A 19,015-nucleotide genomic window follows, 5' to 3' on the forward strand; every position below is an offset into this window, starting at 1 on the left:
ATTAGTGACCCTTATCAATCAAGAAGGCAACCTTTCTCATTTAGGCTGATTCTAGATTTGATTTGCAACTGTGTTGTGGTAACAGATACAGGTGGATGTTACAGGCATATGGCTATACCTCTTCCAAATAATTTTTGAGCTCACTGGCCAACTTCAAACAATTTTCACCTATTTTTAGACATGTTAAACCATAAACTACTTTAAAACCATTTTTCACATTTTGTGGCCATAAGTCATAATGGGCAAAATAATGTGATCACAAAGGCACACCTGAAAATGACCCCACAGAGCTGAGTATGAGTGCCACTTACATTTAAATGCCTTGAATGCAAGATAAACTCCAGTCAGACCCAGCCATCAACCAGGAAACACAAAGCTGTAGGAAAACAATCTTCACTCTTTATGGCACTCAAAGAGCAGCTGGTTCCCTGTCATTACCCTGTGGGTATTAAGCTCAAGCTCTTTTCCTTCTGCCCCACACTCAGCAGATAGTGCTAGCAGGCAATCGCTCCAGTGGCCTTTCCACACCTGGATTGTTACCATCATTTTCCTTTGTTTTCTGGCTTTAAAGGGATGTTACTTGCCAGACTATCATCTTCTGAAATTATCGTTTTGTTAACGCATTTCAGGATGATCTCACATCAAAACAGAGAGGAACAGCACAAGCATTTTTGTCACCACAGATCAGAAACACAGATTTCACAAGGATAAAATAACCTCATACTAGCTAGATGACACCTTTCAACACAGCTATCGGCCACAAATCCATTTAATAACATTTAACTGGACCTCCCTCTGTTCCACCCCACCCTCCCTCTCAAAAGATCTGGCTAAATTCCGAGACAGAGTTACAAAATTTACTTAACTAAATTTGACCTTTTCCTACTAGTTTATTCCAATTATTGTGACAGAACCAGTACTTCTCAGGGAGAGATAAATATCGATTCATGCATATCAACCATACATGGTAATTTCCAAAAATTCAAACCTAATTAGAAACTGGAGTCCCGTCACCTCAGTTTTTGTTGTGTAGAAACTTGCCAAGTCTCTCTTTGTATTAGCATAAATACCAAATTAATACTATTTTATTGAATATGTCAATGATATAAAGTCTTGTAAACCAGCTCATGGTATGGAATGGTCATGTTTTAACATGAATAATAATATATTTCTTATTTACTTATTAAAATGAATAAAAATAATATAGAGAACCAGAGAGAAATAGAGTGAAATAAGTGTGACTTGCATATAAAATTTTGTCTCCTGATAAATATAGACTAGGTACACAGAGGCATTTTAAAAGTGGACGTACACTTATTTTTGTTTCATTTAAGTGGCTTGTGAACTAGGACATTAAACTTTAAACATTAATGCTCATCACACTCAAAAAGTTTTGAAGCATTTGTTGATTTTCTGTTTGTTTATATTTTCTCTCATTACAGAAAAGGTGAGAGTCAGGGGACTTCAATATGTTGTATTGATATCTAACACTCCTCGATGGTTTTAGTAGCAAGGGCATGCATACCCAAGTCACACAGAACCTCAATGTCGGAACCAGGGAACAAGCACACATTTGTTTGTGCTCATCCAGGCCAAGGAGAGAGCAGTAAAAATAGACATAACTATTATTTCTTCAGGCAAAATTCTAAATAAACAGATGGACCTTCAAAATCAACCATATGAGAAATAGATTTATTAAAAGGAAAAGCAAATTTCAGAGCCAACCCAAATAAAAATATCTTTCAGATAATATTCAAACCCTGACATTAAAAACAGTTAAAAGACAAAGCTGTCTAAGCAGGAAATTGATCCTTGAGAAAATTAGCAATGAAACAGAGCCTAGTGAGTCTTTTAAGAGGCACAGGAAAGACGTGATCAGGATCCAGCTTTTGTGCCATGTTCACATGCTTCTTCTAGTCATAACTTGGGCACTGAACTCAGCACAAACTTCTTTCAGATTCCTTGAAAGTTAGGAGTTATGCACCACAGACTACATATTTTCCACTTATTCTAATTTATCAAGTCTTGTTGTTTGCTACCAAAAGCATCACTAGATATTTTATAAAAGAAAAATGGCAACAAACAGTTCTTTGTAGCAAGAGACTCACTACAGGTCCTTCACTTTTAATCAGTTGAATTTTTTATTTTTTTTTTAATTTCCTTTATATGGTTAAATATGTGAAATGTAGCCAAAAGACTTTAATCTCCTTGTTAACGCAGATTATCAGTTTGGTTATTCTGTGTAATGTTACTATAACCTATACTCAGTATTCTCTGTAATGGTTAAAGACATGGTTTAAATAAAATACAATTAGATTTACTGAATAAAACTGTGTTGCTTCCATTTACTTTTTATTAAGAGAGCATGTTTATTACTAGGAAAAGCTGATATTATATTTGAGTTCCTAGCAAAACATCCAAAACTCCTACTAGCAGTCAGGGTATAAGTTAAAAATCCCAATTTGTTAAATTTCAAGAACTGTAATAATATAGTTCAGTATTTTAAATTAATCAATTCTATTTCCTCCCATCTCAGGTTCTGCTGACTTTTCAGAATATTTGGTAGAATGTGCCTTATGTTTTTGATTTTAAGTATAATATTACTCATACAAAAGCTGTATATATGTTTTTCCCTTGAGAAATTAACATTCATCACTTAAAGCCAGATGCCCTCTCTTTACGCATGTGAGACCTGCATACACAACTTCTAAATTGCTAGTTAGCTTTGTGTGTGCATTTTTCAGAGCTCTATATATATCAAATTGTCTGGTCAGTAAAAGTATCTTCTCTTCTCAAGCTACATAAATAAAGTAGAAATTGAGATCATCAGAAGATGAATTGAGATATGGAGACATTAATGACCTTAAGAACACTATTATCCATAACAATCATATTGGGATTCTAGGGAGAATTGAGCAACAAGACATTATTTTGAAGTATTGCTTTTCTTCACAAGGGTCTCTGTTGGAATGAATCTGTAGCTACACAATAAAAATTCACAACCAGCATAATGACTAGTAAAACCTGTAGAATCAATCAATCAGAGCTAGAAGACAACTAAGAGTTGAATTCTGAGATATTGAACACGACCTTAAGTCAACGACAGTAGAAGAAAATGACAAAAATTCCTGAGTGAGTACACTTGGTGCCAGCTGTTCTTTTTCTGTATGGAAAAAGGCACAAATACCCTTCTATACAAAGAATCATACATTCTAGTCAGTACTGCTGCCTTTCTGTACAGAAAAGGTTTCTGTGCTCTTCAGTTCTTTTCTCTATTTAAGATATAACATGCCACCCATATAGACTTAACATATGGACAAAAAGAAAATCCTGAAAGCCATTCTGTTTGGAGACAACTACTGACCTAGCAGCAGTAAGGAAAAATAACAATATAGCACAGAGCACGAAAGCACAGAGAACTGATTCAAGTGATAAAAACACACCTTTTCTTAAGTAACCGAAAGAAATCTTGACAATTGTTTTTCTGCTCTATGAAAGTCATGAGCATTTGAAAACCTCTGCATCTTGAATATCAGTGATAGTATTGGCAGGGATGTTTAAACAAAAACGGAAAGGAAGGGCAAATGAAAGAACAAAGTCCCAACCAACCAAAAATCTTCAAAGAATTAATGAAAATGACCTGATTTCATGCCCAAGATCCTGGCAGACTATCCTGCTGACTGAAGAATGAATCTATTATTAGTGTTAAACAGCTTTTATACTACTTCAGTGATTGCATGAAACCATTTAAGTTACAGCCTCTATTATCCTAATTTTTTTAGGGCAACTTAAATGATTTGTGAACTTACTAACTGAAATGATGACACACCATATCCTCTAAAGAAATGTTCTTTGTTCTAGAGAAACATACCAGTAGGAGGTTTGATCTAATAATTATCCTTAAAATATTAGCTTTTGAAAGTAAGTGTATTCTGGAAATAGATTATAATAATGTTTACAAAAAATTATATTTGCTATCGCTCTTGCTATTTGAGTTGCCTTGGGATCTTTGATTAAATACACCAAACAAATAAGAAGAAATACAAAGAGAGGTTGTCAAAACACAGACTCCTGCAGTGTATTATAAATAAAAAAAAAAATACAGAAGGCAATCTTGGCATCTATATTTGCTTTTGTTGCCAAGCTGAAACACACTTGTGGTGTTGTCAGACTGACTCCCGAGAACACTTAATCCTGCTGGCCTAGCCAGCACCGTTCCCCAGTATCCTTCCTGGTGCTAGCACCTGTTTCTCTCACAGAAACTCCACCACTGTTTTGAAACCCAGTGTTTTAGTACTGAGCCAACAAAATGAAGTGAGGGGATATGAGGTAGGCCTGATACTTGACAGTGGCAAGGTAATTTAGAGGGGGTTGAATGCAGTAGGATTCAATTCACTAATAAATTTTCTTCCTGCAAGATTCTGCAAGAAGCCAACATCTCTTAAAAATACACTGTTTCAGCAGGGTTTGGTCATACTTCCCCCAAGACCTTCAAAGGTGGACTGAGGGTTGATGTTGTGGAAAGAGATTTCTCTAGTGCTCTTGCGTGATAAGTGCTAGCCCCTTTACCTAGGGCAGATCACTTTGCTGTGCGGCCTCACATATGCGAGGGAGCTGGAAAGAGAGGGACATTTGGGGAATTAGAACTCCCTACCTCTCTTTAGTCATTCCCGCCCACCTCCGAGTCCCTCATATCTGTCTGCCCTTCTTCCTGGACCACAAGTATCCAACTCAGACTCTTGGAGGCATCTTTTATCATTGCCTGCAGATATATTTCTACCTGGGGAAGACCTTTTGCATAGCTGGGACTGAGGGGACAGACCTAAACGTGTGTCCAGTCCTTACCTCCTTCACTTCTGGTACCCATCTGAGGGACCCTCTAGGCTTGCAGTGCCACTGGAGATAGCCCATATGTGGTAGCCATAGGAACACCAATGAAGACTCCTTTGCCTTTGTGAACATTCATTCTACATACTTGCCAACGCCTTGAGACTACTGGTAAAACAAACTAGGCTCCAGTTATAATTAATCTGAAAATATTTTTTAAAGCTTTCTCTTATGTATACGTAGCTTCTTAGTTAAAACTATTTGTTCCTTTATTTCCATCTTTTCACAAGCATGTACCTTCCAGAGAATCCCCTGGATAAACAGAACAAGGAACTAATTTTGATAATAAGAATTGCTAATTGTAAAGCATCACTACCTCATATGTGTTTAGGCCCTAAAGATAAAACAAAAATGAAGGAGATTTGCATTTGAAACTAAGGGCTGGAAATTAGATGATTTTGGAGAACATTGTCCAGGTATTGCTAGACCTGGAAATAGTCATCTAAAGCTTTTATTTAGTGTAGCTATGTACTTACACAAGCAGGTTCACCAAAGCCAGTTATTCAGCTTGCATCATGTCTTAGTTATGCCCAGCTACCTAGACTAAGACAGGCTGCTAAAGTATATCACAATCAGAAATGGAACCCATTGATATTTTTCAGACCCAGACAGTCTTAGAAAAAAAAAAAAGAATTTTTTTTCTTTTTTCTTTAACTTTTCTTTAAATTTTTCTTTAATTAAACTATTCTTCCACTGTAGGACACTATTGCTGTTTCATTCCTCAGGACCCAGATCAGCATCCTTTTGTTCTGTGTTTCTATACTGCTTGTAATAGAGGCCACTGTACTGGACTACAAATATTATTTTTCCAGTAGCAATCTACCAACTCATAAGCCCAGAAACTCTCTTTGAGCTGCTCTTCTGTTCCTAGTCTGTGAGCCACTGGATTTAAAAAGAGGACTTTGTGCATTCAGTAGTCTGTTCTTTTGTAAACATCCCAAGAATGATGACCCATCCGATTACCGCACCTTTTATCCACTAGGTTGAATGGAAAATTCCCTAAAGCAAGCTGACCAATTACAATGCAGGCCAGAAGCAATTTACTGATACAGTGAATTTCTGGAAAAGGCAGACAGAACTGTTCCTGCTCTTTATTCCCTATTGATATGGCAATTGTGGAAGATAAACTTGTTTGCTCCTTGGCGCATTTATAATCCCAGTTCCCCATTGCCCAGCAGTGATACTGCACATGCAATTCAGTGCCTAGGGAAGCAAAGGCTCTGAAAAGTTGAAGGCAATGGTTGGCCAGTTTGCTAAGCTACCTTTTGGAAGCTGCCTCATCGCCATCCAATACGTTTTACTGACCACAGGCCAATTCTTTCCTCAGCTTCTACAGTACTAACTATAATCTGCCTCATTGCTTTCTCTGATATAGCCTGTTCCACTCCTCTGTCAGTTCCTCCCTCACCCTTTGGGGCTTTTGTATGTGATGTTTTTTGTTAACTGAGGTCTGTGTCCGAGAGATGAGCTCCTGTCTTAGCTTCCAAAGAATCAGTTTTATTTCAAAAGAACAACAGCTCTGATGCTTCCGCTACCAAATGGTCCTTAAAAATAGTCAGTGATGATGGTTCTATAGTGTGATCAAACATACAGGAAATAACAGCACCAAGAAATGCCACAACATCATTTCCTTAGATTTTGAAAGGTGTGATAGCAGAGATGTCTCTTCAACCTTCCATTTTACTGAACATTTCTATTGGAAGAAATTGTTGAAGAGATTTCATTAGTTCTTCTCAATGCCTTAAAATCCCTAAATTATCAGTTCAAAGCAACCTTGGGAAAAGCACAAGAAAAAGCCATTCGGGACTGTAGAGTGGGGTGAAAATGGCAAATCAGCACATGTTGATGTGTACCTCCACCAAAAAAAAAAAACCAAAAACAAAAAACAAAACACCACTGGTTTTTTTATTAACACTGACTGTCCAGTGTATACATGTATCAAGAAGTCTAGTGATAACTGTTGGATTAAAATATGTTGATAGGGAATAAAAAACACAACTGACTTTAACGCTGGCTCTACTTAACTTCACATACAAGTGTTAAAACATATTAGTGAGTGTTCTGCTACAGGCTTCAGTCTTGCTCACTTTACCCTATAGGTTCAGCTACCAGAGGATTCAGAGTATATGAGAGGACCCAATATGTTCTAATACAAAAAAAAAAAAATCTTTGATATAACATTATTTTCTGATACTTTTATTTTTCAGTTGTTCATGAACAAACAGAATCCCTTTTAAAACAACCTCTGAAGAAATACTTCTTAAGCTGCATGAGTACCATGTTGCTCACAGCTAATCAATTCTTTAGGAGATTTTTTTTTCTCCTTTTGCAACTAGTATTCTACACTTGCTAGGGATACTTACCTCAAAGGTATTTCAATGGTTATTAAAACCTAGCCCACTATCATAAGCATCACATCTCATAACCCTTTCCTTGTATTCACAGGATTGGTAAGGTTTTGTATCTTAGTATGTCCCAGAACTATTTTACTCTAATGATTAGAAGCCTTTTTTATATAGCCAGCCAAAATTTATTCATAGACAGTTTATACCAATTTGGTTTTATGACAGTGATGGCTTTTGGTTTAAATAGTTCATCTCACTTTATGATATGTATATTGACAGGAACTGCATCCTCTTTCAGCTTTCTGGAGTTTTGGGGGTGGGGGGTGTTTGTGGTTTGTTTGGGTTTTTTTCCCTAAACGTGCTTTACAAGAAAAAGCTAGGCTCTTTTGTCCCCTGATTTTTCACATCTGTTTCAGATTTAAAATCATTTTGCTTGAACAAAACTACACAGTATCCCTGAGGAGATTTCCTCAGGACCTTATTTGATAGCATGAATACTTCCCTATTTCTGTAGAAATTACCTCTTTTGATACAATGTAAGTTCTTTGCATAATTTCACAATCACTCTTTCCATCCTGGTAACCTCTCATCTCATTCTGTTTGGATTTAAATTCCTTTGTCTGGGTAGCTGATTTACATAAGAGGCACAGTACTCCCATTGTGTGTTAAATAACAAATTATAAACTCAGCATTCCTTGCCAAAATATTTACTGATATTAACTACAGGAGCCACCTTCCTTAAATGCTGACACAGCATTCCAACTAAATTAGCGGTTTTCAGCAGCCATCCAGGTGCTTCCCTGGCACTTCTCTTCATAGATCAGTGGCAACGAATGCCACCAAAGACTGTGGCAATCACTAAATTTCCTGCAGGAGGGTATTTCCTTTGAACAGCTACAGGGAACACCACACTGCCACACAATCAACATGACCAGCCCACCAATCCAAATTATGACAATGCTGGTAGCATCAGTTGCTATTATTTAGTGTTCTGCAATACCCGATTAAAACGTTATTACATATACATTTGTCTCAGCTCTACCCTGCAATGCTGAAAGCTCCTCTCCTTGGGGAGCTAAGCACACTATGGAATCACCTTTGTTTTGCCCATGGACATAACTGTTCTTTAACGTTTAGATTAAAATATGGGTGACAATAGTTGTGTTTTTTTACTGCTACCTTTCCATAATTTATGCATCAGTTGTTTTTATCAGATGGCTGGTCTATGCTCTGAAGCCAAGATAGGAAGATATGGCAAAGTGTAGCTTTTATCTTTAAAAAACATACTATGCTTCAGTTAAGACCTCTCATAAGAATTTTGGGTTAGTTAATGTGTGCTCCTCAGTGCCAGTCTCCAGCTTCACCTCTCCAATGTATAACAGATGCATGGTCAGATGAACACTTGTTTATAGTGACCACGGGGCAGGGATACAAAGCAGTTGCTTTTTGCCTCATGGCATACAGTTAGGGGGGAAATAGAAATGCTAGCACAGAGTCTATACAGTAATATTTTTTTCTTGGTTTAGTCTAAAACTTGGATTCCATCTATTTTAAGTGCAAACAGGTTATGTAATTTAAGAACAAAAAAATAAGGCTACTGGACATTATGGAAAGCAATTGCCATATATGTCCAGGTGAAACTAAACTTTAAAACAGCCTGTCACCTGCCATGCAAGTCACAGGAGTAAAACAAGAAGCACAACATTCTTGTACAAGAAGCACAACATTCTTGTACTCGATAGCCAAGAAACAACGACAGTGTTTCAAGTAATCTTCATTTTAATAATCTTTCTTGTTCTCTTCTAGTATGTGCTTTTCCAGTTATCTGTCCTATTATCATGGTTTTATTAATTTTATACCTTTCACGGGCCTCCAGTATGTGACCTTGTCAAATCAGCGCCAAACAATGGTGCAGGATAAAGGCCTTCACCTCTGGCACTTCATTATTTACAGAAATATGCATTGCCTGATTCACCAAAAGCAGAATAACATGCATTCTCTGCTTTTTAATGTGATCTTGATTATAATAGGTCACGCTATTTTGAAATATTTAAAAAATTGGGAAGTTAATGGTTTAATTAATATTTTATTTTTTCTGCATCATTACTGACTCTCCTGAGACTACTGAAAGAGGGGGGGAAAAATAATGAAATCAAAATATCATTCTCGTCTCTGTATAATTGTTCCACTGTTGGGGAAGACAAAAAAAAGTCATACAGCATTTTCCTGCCGCAGTCTCCAACACATTTTAAAATGCTACATACAGTATGTGCAACTCACTGCTGGTTTTGTGTTATTTTTCCTGAAATCATTTAATTGCTGTTAATTGCAAACACCTAGTCCCAGCATTAGGTTGGTTGCCCAGAGTTAGTTCCCACCGGCAGCAGTACCTGCTAGGTTTTGGCAGGGAGATATAATGGGTCATCTTCTGTATACAGCTTGGATGCCATTAGTTTGGAGACATGGAAAGAGCTGCTACTGGTCACAATCCCATCAGTACTTTTTGAGCCAACTCCTTCCCCAAAGGAGAGGCATGCTTTTAGGTAGTCTTCAGCTACTTGCCACATTTGTACATGTTTGTTTTGAAAAAACAAAACAAGAGTCTTGTCTGACCCTACTGTGCCAAGCATCCAACCGGAACAGATTCAAAATGGAACACTTACCCTATACATTTTGCTCTCCTTCCATCCCATGGATTTTCACCTGGTACAGATGTTACAGTGAAGCAAGAGGGGTTTCCTTTCCCATGATTCTTAAAACATCAGGTCTCAGGTGTAGGCTTTAAGGGCTGATGTGAAGAACAAAGGGAAAGGAGGCCCTCCTTATAGCACTGTTTGGAGTGGCACCTTTCTTTCTTGTTAATATGATTCAGCTGAGCCAGTGCAGGCCTAGTGTTTTCCCCTTCCTTACCTCTCCATTCAAATCAGGACTACGTCCCTTAAGGATCGTTTTCATTAGGTAAAAGATCGGTGAGGGAATGAGCAGACCAATTAGACTCCAGATCCCTTAGCCTGGGAAAGCTCATAGAAAAGCAACAGGGATTAAATTTACAGTATGTGGTTCGTAACAAGGTCACCGTGTTCTGCACTGCTTTCTAATGGGACCATATTTCACAAGGGAACTTTGCAGTAAGGTTTCTATTTGGAGGACTAAATAAAAAAATGCAGCTTTTCTTTTGACTCTAGTAGCTTATGCCTCTTTTAACTTCCCAGCTCATTTCTTGAAGCGAGTAGGCAAAGGGTAGATATAAACCAAAGAAACGCTTTCTGTGGGATTTTGTAAGTTAAAGTCAATTGAGACCTATGCACAAACTCAAGTAAATGTTAGTGATAAGATTACAGATCTATAAAACTTAACAATGTTTCTGTAATGATGGCTGAGAGGAGAAAAATTCTCAGACCTCAGTGAAAGATCTGAAATGAAATACAATTTCATCTTTCATGTTTTTAGCAAGATAATTTTGGTTTTGTGTTGACTAATACAGAATAATAGGAATAAAATATGTTGCCTCAGTCTCTGCATTATTGGCTTTACGTTATTGGTCCTGACAGCTGGCTTTTAAAATGCAGTAAATATTGGGCAATGCTGTTCTGTTAAGACAAGCCACTTCATCAAGCATATTTCAAAATCACACTTTATTTTCAAAATGTGTTTAATTTCTCTATATATGGCAAATGAGCCCACTGAAAAATTGACCTGCAACAGAGTGCCCTCTACTGCATGTATTTAGGAAAAGAAAATAAAGTGAGTTCCTTAAAAATAAATCTTTACAGGCTGAGACCAGCAGTTTTGTCACAGGCCACTGGACATTGAACCAAATATAACATACATATAGGCATATATCACTAATAGTTTAAAATAGGTATGAGATTTGCACAACCTGTTTCATGATTTTAAATGAAATCTTGTATGTCTTTCCATACCAAAATGGTCTGTGTTTATAGCCTGGAGAGTTACTAAGGAAGTTAAAAATCTGTCCTGCATTGCCCTGCTGCCACCCCTCTTCTCTCTGCTGCCAGGAGGGATCTATAACATGAAGTGGAAAAGTCTCTCTGCTTATAGATTTGTTTTCTCAGTCCTTAATCTCTCATGCTCCCTCATTTCTATCCCTTCTTTCTAGTTGCCATTAGGTCACTACTATTAAACTGCACTCTCCTTTTCATTCCCATCTCGACAAATCTATTCGATGTTACTGAGTTATACCTCTTGCAAATGATTAAGAAGACTTCACCAGTGCTGTCTCAAAAGAGTAGAAAGTGATAGGTTACAAATGTATCGTGAAAGCAATTCTACAGCAAGACACAAATTCTCAAGCAGATCTGTCCTTTTGAAGTCTTCTGCTTTTTTCTTTTCCCAGTCTGAATTGGGCCAGCCTGATGCTGAGGTTTGTGATGGACCAAACACCTGCAACTTCTGCTAAAATTCCCAGTGGCTCTTATTGTTCAGTCCTTCAGGGATGAGAAAACCACTTCTCAAAACAATGGTATAAACTCACATTAAACTTTTCGAGTCACTTTTGAAATGCCCTGATTTGTATAATGAGGTCCATGCTTTGCCAACAGTATCTGTGGAGCCACATTTCCCACTCTTAAAGTCTCGGCTTATGTCTTATGAGCCACATTTAAACCAACTGAACTGGAGTTTGCTGCATGATCAAAGATGGTCCATCGTAGCTCTCTGCAATTAAAGATGGTGTTTGAATACCTTAAGGGTATGTCACTAGGACAAAGTAGAGGTAGGTAGTAAACAACAATGTTTTCCAAAGCAACATAATCAATTACCAAAAGTTCTTTAAACAAAACAGAAACAACACAAGCAGGCATTTCCACAGTACACAGTGCATATATGATGGCCTTGCATATATTTCAGCAATGAATTTCGTGTCTATGGATTTGTTCCCACACTGAAACTTTCCCTTAAGGAAACCCCTGATGATAATTTACAACTTCTAAGGATGATATCTCTTAATTGCTTTCCCTTTGCTTCATACCTGTAAATCTTGTATCTTGTGCTAAATCCCTGTCGACTTCTTTCCACAAAATCTGTGTATTCCTGTGAGCGATGGAAGGGTCCCTTATCAGAGAGGAGCCAGTCGAAGGGGCTTGTGGCATGCTGATCCGAAACAGCAGCAACTGCTAAAACCCAGCAATGAAGACTCAGTGCTATCCACTCCCATAGAGCCATCAGAGAGAACAATTCAGCACCAGCACTGCATCGCCATATCATGCTTCCACTGGGGACTTAGAGCCTTCATTCTCTTAGCTTTCCCTCAACACCTAGACAAAATACACAGTCAATTAGATAAGCACACACTAGGCATCCCTTGGAAGTAGAAACAAGTTTCCTTTCTTTCAGCTTAAAGAGATAGTGGCCTCTACTTTATTACTTTTACATTAGCATAAACCCCACTAGACTAGTTAATAGTGGAGTGTTTCAGTACTTCAAATGCGGTGAAACTAATGTCTTCATTAACATCATCAGTGATAATATTTACTGTTGAATGGAAACCTTCACAAATGTCAGGGGAGGGATTGTTGGGTTTTTTTCCAGTAATGCTAGTCATTAATGAAAAATATGCAACACAAGAATTATTGCCTGTTAGCATCAGTACAAAATCATTCAACAATGTCTATGCATAAGGTTGCAGTTCATATATTGGACAGAAAACAGATGAGATTAAGAAGACCCAGATTGCTTTCTTTTTTTATGTCCTTGGAAAAGTCACTTAATGGCTTGTCTTCACTACAGACGTAGTTAACAGACTCACATTATTCTGTTCAAACTAGCATGGCTGGACAAAGAGTGACTGCACTGATCAATAGCACTGGAGCTACCCATAGTGATGAGTTCAATGAGTTATTCAAGCTCCAGACGCTGCAATTTTGAGTATCCCTAACAGCACTTGACTTCCAGTCCAATTCACTCCAACCCAATGAATCAGCCCAGAAACACTATTTAAATGGAGCCTAAACAATTGTTTGGGTGCCTGAGCAAAAATCAAGTATTACCCATAGCCTCATGTGGGAATTCAGTGAAGACAAGCCACAGTTTCTCTCTATACCTCGGTCCCATACCTGTGAAATAGGATAATGATTCTACATCCTGCTCAGATTTTGTGAAAATATCTATGCAAGAGCATGTATTTCTCATAAATACTGAAATGACAAAGATCATGGAGATACCTAAACATATAGAAACAATCAGTTCTAGTTTTCAGTCTAAGGTAAAACAGCACAGAATTAATTAAAATATACTAGTGTGAGAGCTTTCATTTTTCTAGGTAATGAATTTACAGGGAAAAACACTTTTTAATTCACATTCACTCAAAAAAGCACACATTATGACATTTTTACAGTGCCCCTTGCTATGATTTTTATTTACTTGGTGGGAATTTATTCTTTACCATCAGTAACTGAATTTGTAAGTGTACCATAAATGAAGGATGCTTCCAATAGAACAGTTCTGCAACTGCACACTCAGTACCACTCGTCCATTATAAGGGAAATGGTGTAGCTGAATAAATATGCTCTCTGCATATATTTGAGACATTAACATTTTGAAGAATCTTTTGTATAGATGATAAACATTACAGCTGCAGAAAGTTAACTGCCTCCAGAAGAGCACAGGAGCTCATGTGAACCAACAGGAATTTAACGTCTAAGAATATAATAATCTGTCTATTTGTCTATACAACCAGAGAAATAGTCAGTTTTACTGTCTTCCTAGGAACAAATGTAAGAGTTTGTAACATGATTTGGACCTGATCCTGCAAAAAACAAATGTGTAAGCAATCTTACTGAAAAAAAGGACCTTACTCATACATTTCATGCTGAGCATATGCCAAGGCACTGACTCGTAACCATAAATGGCTACAACCATGCAGTAGTTTATGATCATAAAACACAGATTGCATTAATTTTACAAATCCTTTTGAAATGAGATTCCAGGAGTCTACAACAAAGAGTTCTCTAACTTTTATTTATACTCTTAAGCAATCACTTAAATTCAAAAAGCTTGCAGATCTGTATATATTGTATGAAGTCTCAGTATCTTCTCCCTAGATTGGTGTCTGCTTTCTTTTACAGGTTGAAGTTCATGTATGGGAGGTTTAACTATTGTGTAACTTTCATCACATCACATGAAAAAGCATGTATAGATCTGAGGCAGGACTGAAAACCAATAGATTGCTCCCCTAGCCCGTAAGAGACATGATGATAGTTTGAGCATCATTTCCCATTAAAAATTAGCTCAGTGTAAATGAAGAAGATGTCAGTCACTTCCAGACTTCCTGGCCAGCTGCAGGCCAGCTTTTGCATCACAACAGAGTGAAAATCCACAAATACTTCTGTCTCTTTTCTTGACAATCAGGGAAAAATACATTGCACAGCATACTTGTTCCCCTCCATCATCTTCTTCGTTGACAAGGAAGACCCTGGGCGTCATTTCTTGACATTATGTAAAGCTACGAAGAGCACAGTAAGAATTTTAATTTTCATACCTACTGCTGTTATAAAACGGCTGGCTAAGACATAAGGTTCTATTTTTCCTAAATTATCTTTTCTGTTGAAAAAAGCTGTAATGGTTTAAATAGCAAGAGGTAGGAGTTTACTTTTTTCGGGTGCTTATTAACACTGAAGTGTTTCAGGCCATTAAACTGTAATGATGACTAATTGGGTCCCTTTTGAATTCAAATTGATAATATTAGGATTGGAAAATTAATTACTTTGTATATGTAGCATCTGCCTAAAACTAGACCAAATGAGCGTCTGAAAAGGAATAGTGAAGATCCCTGCTCTATGCTTGTCTTAATGCTACACCTCATGGCATGTCATAAATTAACCACTGGTAAAATAAACTTTAGAGAACCTGTGTAGTTAAAGAAGAAAATAAACTCCTTGTTGTAAAGATATATGAAGGTATTTTCCAAGAGTATAAATATACAGCTAGGCCTTAGGGAGAGTAAAATAATGTGTGCATTTCTAACTGATACTTATCCACTGTCTATATTGTCCAATCATTGTAGAATCAGTCTGCATAACATTAATCCTCATAACACCTTTGACAAGTAAACTTTTACCTCAATTTAACAAACAAAGAGATAAAGCATGAAAAGACCAAGGCTAAGATTGTTTTTAAGCTGTTAAAGGGATTTAAACGTGTATTTCCTACTGAAAGATAATTTAGAAAATTTCAGCCTAAGGAACTTTCCTAAGGATAGAGTGTGAAAAATATCTCAAAATTTTAAATACTTAAATTCTCTAATGAATGCAAATGCCCTCAAAACATTTTTCAGAGACTGTTATAGGCATGTGGAACATACAAAGGTTGTAGTTACCACAGCCATCATGGAACTCTATGGAGGAACTATCTGAATTAAATTTGTGGTAGAGCACCTGCTGATTTCAGGGTGGGATGTGAGAACTGAAAAATAAATGAACACCTTTTAAGTAACAGAGCTAGCAGATTTTAAAGTGAAGAAGACTCTGTAGAGAAGACATCTTCAAATAAAACTGTCATGTCAACATGCTCCTTTTATGAAGTGCTAACTTAGAGGACAATTATCAGGTATAGATACTCAGCACTATTACGTTCTGTTATCCTCAGGGTTTCACCCAGCTACCACATGCAAGTGCTAATAAGTTTCCAGCCCTTCCTATTCTAAATTCTGAGGTTAGAGTGAGTTCAAGAAGCAAAATGGGGTAAATTCTTCTTTGTTAGAAATCCGTTGTCCCCTCACTGGCATTAATGCAGAACTAATTTGACTCAGCATCTTCTGGAAATACCATAGCTAAGTCCTAGGTTTCATGAACGTGTAAAGGGTGCTGAAGACTGGCAAAATCCATGCATTTACACCACCTCAGAATATAGTTCTGGCAAGTGCAAAACATTGTGGCCACTGGGACAAATTTCATCAAGCTTCAGCTGCTAACAAGAATGCAGAATATCTGTAATCTTTTTCTTGTCATCCTATTGAAGGGCAAACCCCAACAAATTCAGTCTTCCTTTTAGCAGATCATTATTTTTTTTATATTAGAAATGGTATATAATTACATATGGGTGGTTTATGAACTCACTAAGCTACTGTACCTAAAATAGTACAAAATGAAATGTCTGCTTAATTTGTGGGTTGATCTCTCTTGCTTACAGAACATGAACTGATAAATCACATGTACTAAGATATACAGAACAAGATAGGGTCAGCCCAGATGTGTGGACAGCAATGTTCAAGAAAAAGCAAATCAAAAAGTTTAAATCCATTCCAAAATGGAAAGAGTATAAAATTTTCTCAAGGAAAAAAATTAGATTTGTGGTAAACTAACTGCATGCACCTTTTTGGTTTTTGTAAGAGGCAAAAGTCGTGTATAAAACAGATGTTCTAATATACAGTAGACATATAGCTACTAAACAGATTGCTGCTGTTTAACTGGTGAAGTAATTTTTATATGAAAGTCAATAAAGTTGATGTTAGGCATCATCAGTAGCTTTCTTGGGCCAGATCTATACCTGTAGTTTTCAAAATAACTGTACGCTAAATGTACAGACATTCTTAATAAGATCGGGGGGGTGTCAATATTTCTCTCTATTAGGCAAGTCTGGGAGGTATTGTATCCTTGGTCTGAGGTGCTCTTTCCTCTGTTACTCATAGAACAACATCCCTGCAATCTCTGTCAGCACCACAGAAATGAACACGGCCTTGCCTCTGGCATTCCCTCTTTCTCTTTGCATCTCATAGAGATCTCCTTTGGACAATGGAAGTGCAGAACACCAGGATCTCGCTGAAGCCCTTTTGGTTTTACACTCAGTAGAATTCCATGAGAATGCTGAAATGTCCCAGCTCTCCATGGAAAGTTGAGAAATCTCTATGCTGAAGTGGGATTCTCCTGGCTGCAACTTCCCATCATGAATAAATATAAATTTAAGATTGTTATTCTCTATTTCAAAGAAAAGTAGTATAGTAACTTATCAGGAAACACTATGTTCCTGTCTTCACAAGAGTTAGAAACTGTAGTTGTCTCTAAAATGGTGCTTTTTTATGCAAAACACAAAGCCTAGTTTTCTTTGAACTAACCAAAATAAAAATTAATAAATATATATGCCTTTAAAAACAAACAAAGAAAACAGATGGAGGAATACAACCGATTTTGTTTGTAGGTAGTTAGATTTCAGTAAAATAATAATTTTATCATTTATGAGGGTTTTGCTATTCCATCTCTCCATTCATTTATAAGCCTTAGGGATTTCAAAGTTACTCCTTTTGATGTATCATGCTAGTAACTGTAACAGAGTACATTTGATATTTCTTTTATCTTGGAAATCATGGAAAACAGGTATGAAATAAATTATTTTCTATTACACAAAATTCTCAGGAATTCTATGAGTGACTTCAACATTAAGCAATATTTTATTCACAGCAGCTGGATGGAAAGCAGTAAAGCTCACAGAAGAGAAGACAGAACCATTTTTTTCAATGGTATCTTGGCACTGAAAAACTGAAATTTTGCATAAAGAATAGAGCTTATCTGCTATAAGACCCTGTTTTTCTCACTCTATGTCTCTTTGTTTTCACTTCCTCAGCTGAAGTGTGATGAGCATGTTGTCCACCTTTGTAAAACACTACAGGATACAGGACCTACTCAGAAGAACTTTCTTATAACCACTGATTTTTTAACTTTTATTTTAATTTTTCACATGTTAACAACTTTAAATGAATGAGAACTGGGGAGGCACCTGTCCTTGAGTTTCTCACACTGTCTACTGTGAATGAAATAGCCATGAATTGATGACATGCAGTGGAAGAAAAGAGCAGAAAGTGCTGCAATCAGTATCAGTTACAGAGGAGGAGGGTGCAGCTAAAGAGCATCTCACTTGTGCTCTGCTCTGCTCTCAGCCACCACACAGATTCTGTTCTTCAAAGGAAGATACCCAGATCCACAGCATAAACTCTTCCAATCTGAACTTCCTGAAGGACAGCAGAAGGACTCATGAACTGTAGTAGACTCTTCTGTCCTGTGCTTGTAGGCAGCTGTTTGACAGTAGTTAGCTTTCACACATTTTAAGAACCACCAGAAGTCTGGTGCAATAACAAAAGAGACAGTGTTTGGTACATGGAGAACTATGCACATTTGGTAGAGCAAAGAAACAGAAGAGGAGTTTGGGGAGCGAAGGGATGGAGAGCTCTCCCTGCCACCAGATCCAATACACATGAGCTGCAGGGTACAGCTTGTGCCATTATGCAAGAAGTAGAAGGCATCTGGAGAGACAAAATATAGTTGTCAACAGATGATTTTCAGTGAAGGGGGTTGAATCACCTTGTTCTCTGTTATTCATTGTGTTTAACAGTAAGTCCTGACCTAGGAACTCTCCTCAGCAGAGGCTCAAAAGCAGAGATGTTGGCAAATCTGAAAGGAGAAAATAATTCTACATCTAGCATCCTTAAGTGAGTTCTACACTCCAGGCTTAAAAATAAGTGGAGTCCTCGTATCAGGTCCTGGTACCTGCTTTGACTATCTGCACCCTAAAGCAACAGCTTTTCTTTGTTCAAATAAAGCTTCGTCCAATGCCAAATTTCAGCTTTCTTCTATCTTCTCTATGTAAGATAAGGACAAGACCCCTGTAACTATGTCCTTGAAAGCTGAAACAGAGAACAAATAAGTTGTCTGATTTTTCTTTACTTATTTTTTTGTAAAAGCAATCCTGCTAATTTTTCCTTATCTCAGCCTTCAGAAAAGAGGAACACAAACAAAATACACCCACAGAAAAAGAACGCCTATGTCAGCCCAGCC

At 37.2% G+C, this 19,015-nt stretch overlaps 1 protein-coding gene across 2 annotated transcripts in view; it reads right to left on the reverse strand.

The window, feature by feature from the left end:
- The window catches only part of BRINP3 (BMP/retinoic acid inducible neural specific 3), a 213,920-nt gene that overhangs the window by 182,698 nt on the left and 12,207 nt on the right, over positions 1-19,015 (reverse strand). Inside the window, exon 2 of one of the 2 annotated variants that reach the window (XM_056356485.1) lies at positions 12,223-12,508. The exons of the other annotated variant lie outside the window; for it this stretch is intronic. Coding sequence (XP_056212460.1) covers positions 12,223-12,458 — 236 coding nt within the window. The 5' untranslated portion in view covers positions 12,459-12,508. The remainder of the gene's footprint in view (positions 1-12,222; positions 12,509-19,015) is intronic. 2 annotated transcript variants of the gene reach the window in all.

Source organism: Falco biarmicus, chromosome 11, assembly GCF_023638135.1.
Source record: "Falco biarmicus isolate bFalBia1 chromosome 11, bFalBia1.pri, whole genome shotgun sequence".
Taxonomy (NCBI): Eukaryota; Metazoa; Chordata; class Aves; order Falconiformes; family Falconidae; genus Falco; species Falco biarmicus.